The 4,742-nt window shown below is 42.0% G+C and overlaps 1 protein-coding gene across 1 annotated transcript; it reads left to right on the forward strand.

The window, feature by feature from the left end:
- The first annotated feature begins 1,634 nt into the window (after window positions 1-1,634).
- On the forward strand, window positions 1,635-3,777 carry LOC100567607 (thyroid hormone-inducible hepatic protein). The gene is made up of 2 exons (XM_062974510.1): window positions 1,635-2,215; window positions 3,421-3,777. Exon 1 carries the CDS (start codon window positions 1,813-1,815, stop codon window positions 2,188-2,190), a length of 378 nt encoding a protein of 125 aa, XP_062830580.1. The 5' UTR covers window positions 1,635-1,812; the 3' UTR covers window positions 2,191-2,215; window positions 3,421-3,777.
- Window positions 3,778-4,742: the final 965 nt, after the last annotated feature.

The raw sequence follows: 4,742 nt of genomic DNA on the forward strand, positions 1-4,742 counted from the left end.
TCATGTCTGATTTTATTGTATTTTACTTATTTGAATATGCTGTTTTATCTGTTTCACTCTGTTTTATTGTTTTCAGGCTTCTCTCTGTATTAGCTGCCCTGAGTCCTTGCAGGGAGATGGAAGTGGGATAGAAAAATTAAGTTGTTATTATTATTATTTTATTATGACACAGCAAACAAGATAGATATGCTGGATTTCGTATCACAAAATCACAAGTTGAACACTTCCCAAGTGTCTAGGACTGTGTGATGTATTTTCGGATGATGTGCGCAGATCCCAGCAGGGTGGCCTTTTGCAGTTGGCAGATCGTAATTTTGTCAATGTTTATTGTTTCCAAATGCCAGCTGAGATCTTTTGGCACGGCACCCAATGTGCCCATCACCACCGGGACCACCTGCACTGGTTTCTGCCAGAGTCTTTGAAGTTCAATCTTGAGGTCCTGATAGCGGCTGAGTTTTTCCTGTTGTTTCTCGTCAATGCGACTGTCACCTGAGATGGCAACATTAATGATCCAAACCTTTTTCTTTTCCACAACTGTGATGTCTGGCGTGTTGTGTTCCAGAACTTTGTCAGTCTGGATTCGGAAGTCCCACAGTATCTTTGTGTGCTCATTTTCCAATACTTTTGCAGGTTTGTGATCCCACCAGTTCTTTGCTGCTGGGAGGTGGTACTTGAGGCATAAGTTCCAATGAATCATTTGGACCACATAGTTGTGCCTCTGTAGTCTGTCTGTGCGATTTTCTTACAGCAGCTGAGGAGATGATCAATGGTTTCGTCAGTTTCCTTGCACAGTCTGCATTTTGGGTCATCAGCTGATTTTTCGATCTTGGCCTTAATTGCATTTGTTCTGATGGCTTGCTCCTGGGCTGCAATGATCAGATCTTCTGTCTCCTTCTTCTCCTGTCTTATTATTATTATTATTATTATTATTATTATTATTATTATTATTGACACTGAGAACTGGAAAGCCCTGGCCCTTGAGCGCTCTAATTGGAGGTCAGCTGTGACCAACAGTGCTGCAGAATTCGAAGAAGCATGAATGGGGCTTAAGGGAGAAACGTGCCAAGAGGAACGTGCATCAAGTCAACCCTGATCGGGACCACCTTCCATCTGGAAACCAATGTCCTCACTGTGGAAGAACATGCAGGTCAAGAATAGGTCTCCCCAACCACCTACACGTCCACCACCAAAACACTACACTTGGAGGACCATCATCTTCGAGCTATGAGGCATTGCCTAAGTAAGTCTATCTGGGTAAAGGTTTTTGAAGTCATCACGCCACCGTATTAGCATGTCTACACAGCCAAAACAAGTGGACACCAAGTAAATCAACGTTGCACCATGCCACCCTTCTGTGCTTGAGACGTGTTTTAGGATCTGGCATTTCAGCCACCTTTGGGAACATTTCTTGTTCCATTTTCAGACAGCCTGCCTAGTGCATGGCCCCGTCTATTATTAACTGGTGTGGCAAGACAGTCTGATTTTGTAAAGAAGGGGTCAAGGTTCTGTGTACAGTGCAGTTCTATTTTGGGGAGAGATTTCAGTCCGCAAACAAGACCCACACGGCTGCCCACAATGCATGGATGGGCAAGGATAAAGGTTGTGCGGTTACATAAGAGGAGGCCAGCCAGGGTGTCTTTGCTTGGCACGGATTCGGATCACGTTCTCTGTGCCTGGGCTTTGCAGCTGCTTTGCTACATAAGCTGCCACCAAACTAGACCATCAAGTAGAGCTCACTTCTCGTCTTGGAGAAATCCACTCGAAGAGAGCTCTCTTCTTCTCTTGGGACCACAAATCCTTTTCCTCGCAGCCATGGAAAGTTACTTCTCGGCCGTCCAGAAGATGGAGCAGACGGTGATGTTCCCCAGCCTCCTTCAAGGAGTCTCCTTCGAAGAGAAGGAGGACGCCTGCGATCCGGACGGCGCCAAAGACTTGTACGAATATTTCACCCAGCTGAAATCCATCAAGCCGATGGTGGAAGGGGGCTTAGTGCCTTCTGACAACCGCCGGCTGCTTGGTGTTGCTAACCGAGCAAAGGAACCAGAAGACAACGAAGAGCAAGATCTTGAAAGAGTCTTCTATTACCACGTCTCAGCCTTGCACCGCATCCTCCAGCAGCTGACCCGGAGAGCCGATGCCGTGACGTCCAAATACAACGAAATTATGAGCGAAATCTCTCTTCGCTGGTGAACCTCAAACCATGGACTGTACCTTGGTGAGTAATATTTAACTGTCAAGGATCAATGCTTCAACTGCTAAGGCTCAATGTTATGGGATCCTGTGATTTATAGTTTTGCAAGGTCTTTAGCCTTCTCTGCCTCACCAAACTACAAATCCTAGGATTCCATATCATTGAGTGGTGGTGGTTAAAGTGGTGCTAAACTGCTATAATTCTGCAGTGTGGGTGGGATGTTAGATACAAAAGAGATGTGTTGTTGAAGGCTTTCATGGCTGGGATCACAAGGTGGTTGTGTGTTTTCCGGTCTGTATGGCCATGTTCCAGAAGTATTCTCTCCTGACGTTTCACCCACACCTATGGCAGGAATCCTCAGAGGTTACCACATATATGAAATGACTTACTGGAAATTAATTTCCTCCCATTATTTTCCGTTTGCATACCTCACAACCACTGAGCATGCCTGCCATAGATGTGGGTGAAACGTCTGGAGAGAATACTTCTGGAACATGGCTATACAGCCCAGAAAACACACAACAATCCCACAAAAGAGACATAAACCAAATAGTTTTAGAACAAGGCTGGTCCAGGAAATAAGTCTGTAGCCTTGATCAAACCATCCATTTGGACTACAACTCCCCAAAACTCCTAGCAGCCAGGCATAATAAGGCAAAAAGAACAGTTTTAGGGGAAGCAGATACTGTATAACGTGCTAGACTTTGATTTGTTGCTGCTATTGTTTTTAATGGTTTGTGTATTAACTGAGTCTACAATGCCATATAGCTCAATTCAATGCAGTTGGTCTGCATTGTGAAACTGCATTATATGGCAGTGTAGATCCAAGCAAATTTTATTAGATAGTTTACTTGATTTTTACCTCCTGTTTACTGTGAATTTTTAACTACAATATTTTAATGGCTGTAAGTAGCCTTGAGTCCCCAACCCAAGGGAAAATAATAATAATAATAATAATAATAATAATAATAATAATAATAATAATAATAATCTCATTTCCAAATCAAGCTTGAGCCAGGAAACATGCAAAAGGGTTGCTTTCTTTCCAGAATCTCCTCTCAGCATAACTGGGGAAAATTATGTTTGGGAATTCTGGTTACTTCAATCCTTTTTCTGAACTTTACCTGCTCAAAATGTAATTATTGTATATAAACATTATTGCTTTGTTACCATATCATAGGAAACGATTTACTGGAAATTAATTTCCCTCCGTTATTTTCTGTTTGCAGACGAGCCTGATATCCTTCCTTGGGGATCTATTTGAACAGATCTGCAAAGAAATCGCTTGACCGGACGACATTGAGACATTATGAACTGCTGTCGTTTAACAGCAACATCTCTGAACATTTCAAGCACATGTATTGTGTTATTGTATTCTATTTTATGTGTTATTTTATTTTATTTATACCTGTATCTGGGCATATTTGTGCCTCAGTTGGTATTACAACATTGAAATTCCTAATTATTTAAGAGATATTACATTAATATTACTAAAGAAACATGACAATTTTTTGTATTTCTCAATACGTTTTTCACTCGCTCGATAATTTCAGATAAATACCAATAAATTGCTTATATTTTTTAAACAGTTGCCACTGTTGTTATTATATGAAGAAGTTGCAAAGTACATTAAAGCACAAACACATAAAAATACTTTGATTTGAGCTAGTAACTGAACTGGCCCAACCAACCTTAAGCAGCAAAATCTCAGCTATACTCAATTCATGAGCTTCTTAGCTATTTACCCCATTTGTAAAGGAGAGCTGCAGGTACACCATAGTTCAGGCATGGGCAAACTTTGGCCCTCCAGGTGTTTTGGACTACAACTCCCACAATTCCTAACAGCCGGTAGGCTGTTAGGAATTGTGGGAGTTGTCGTCCAAAACACCTGGAGGGCCAAAGTTTGCCCATGCCTGCCATAGTTTATACCATTCCTGACATAATCATCATCACCATCATCATTCAGCTTTTTCTCAGGATTTAATCCCAAAGTAGCTTGCAACTTTATAAACTGTACAATTAAAAGCATGCCAAAGATCAATATTAGAACTAAATGTTTATGGTAAATTGAAGATGACATGAAAGGCTTCACGAAACTAGGAGCTGTGTCCACACTCGTTTCTGGAAATCCAATGGATGTCATAGGGCAGGTTACACACTCTCAACCTTACAGGAAAGAAATAGCAAATCCTTTCTGAATGAATGCCAAGAATACCCCATGATAGAATCTACCTTAAATCAGAAAGGATTTGAAGGCACACAACATGAACATGTTATGCCATCATGCCATCAATGGCTTTCTTCTGGTTGCCAGCAAAATGCATCCATTGATAAGACTATACCTATATATGGAGGCTTGATATAGCTAACATAATAAGGTAAAGGTTTCCCCTGACGTTAAGTCCAGTCATGTCTGAATCTGGGGGTTGGTGCTCATCTCTATTTCGAAGCCAAAGAGCCGGCGTTGTCCATAGACACCTCCAAGGTCATGTGGCCGGCATGACTGCATGGAGCGCCGTTACCTTCCCGCCGGAGCAGTACCTATTGATCT

This window comes from Anolis carolinensis, chromosome 3 (genome assembly GCF_035594765.1).
Source record: "Anolis carolinensis isolate JA03-04 chromosome 3, rAnoCar3.1.pri, whole genome shotgun sequence".
NCBI lineage: Eukaryota > Metazoa > Chordata > Lepidosauria > Squamata > Dactyloidae > Anolis > Anolis carolinensis.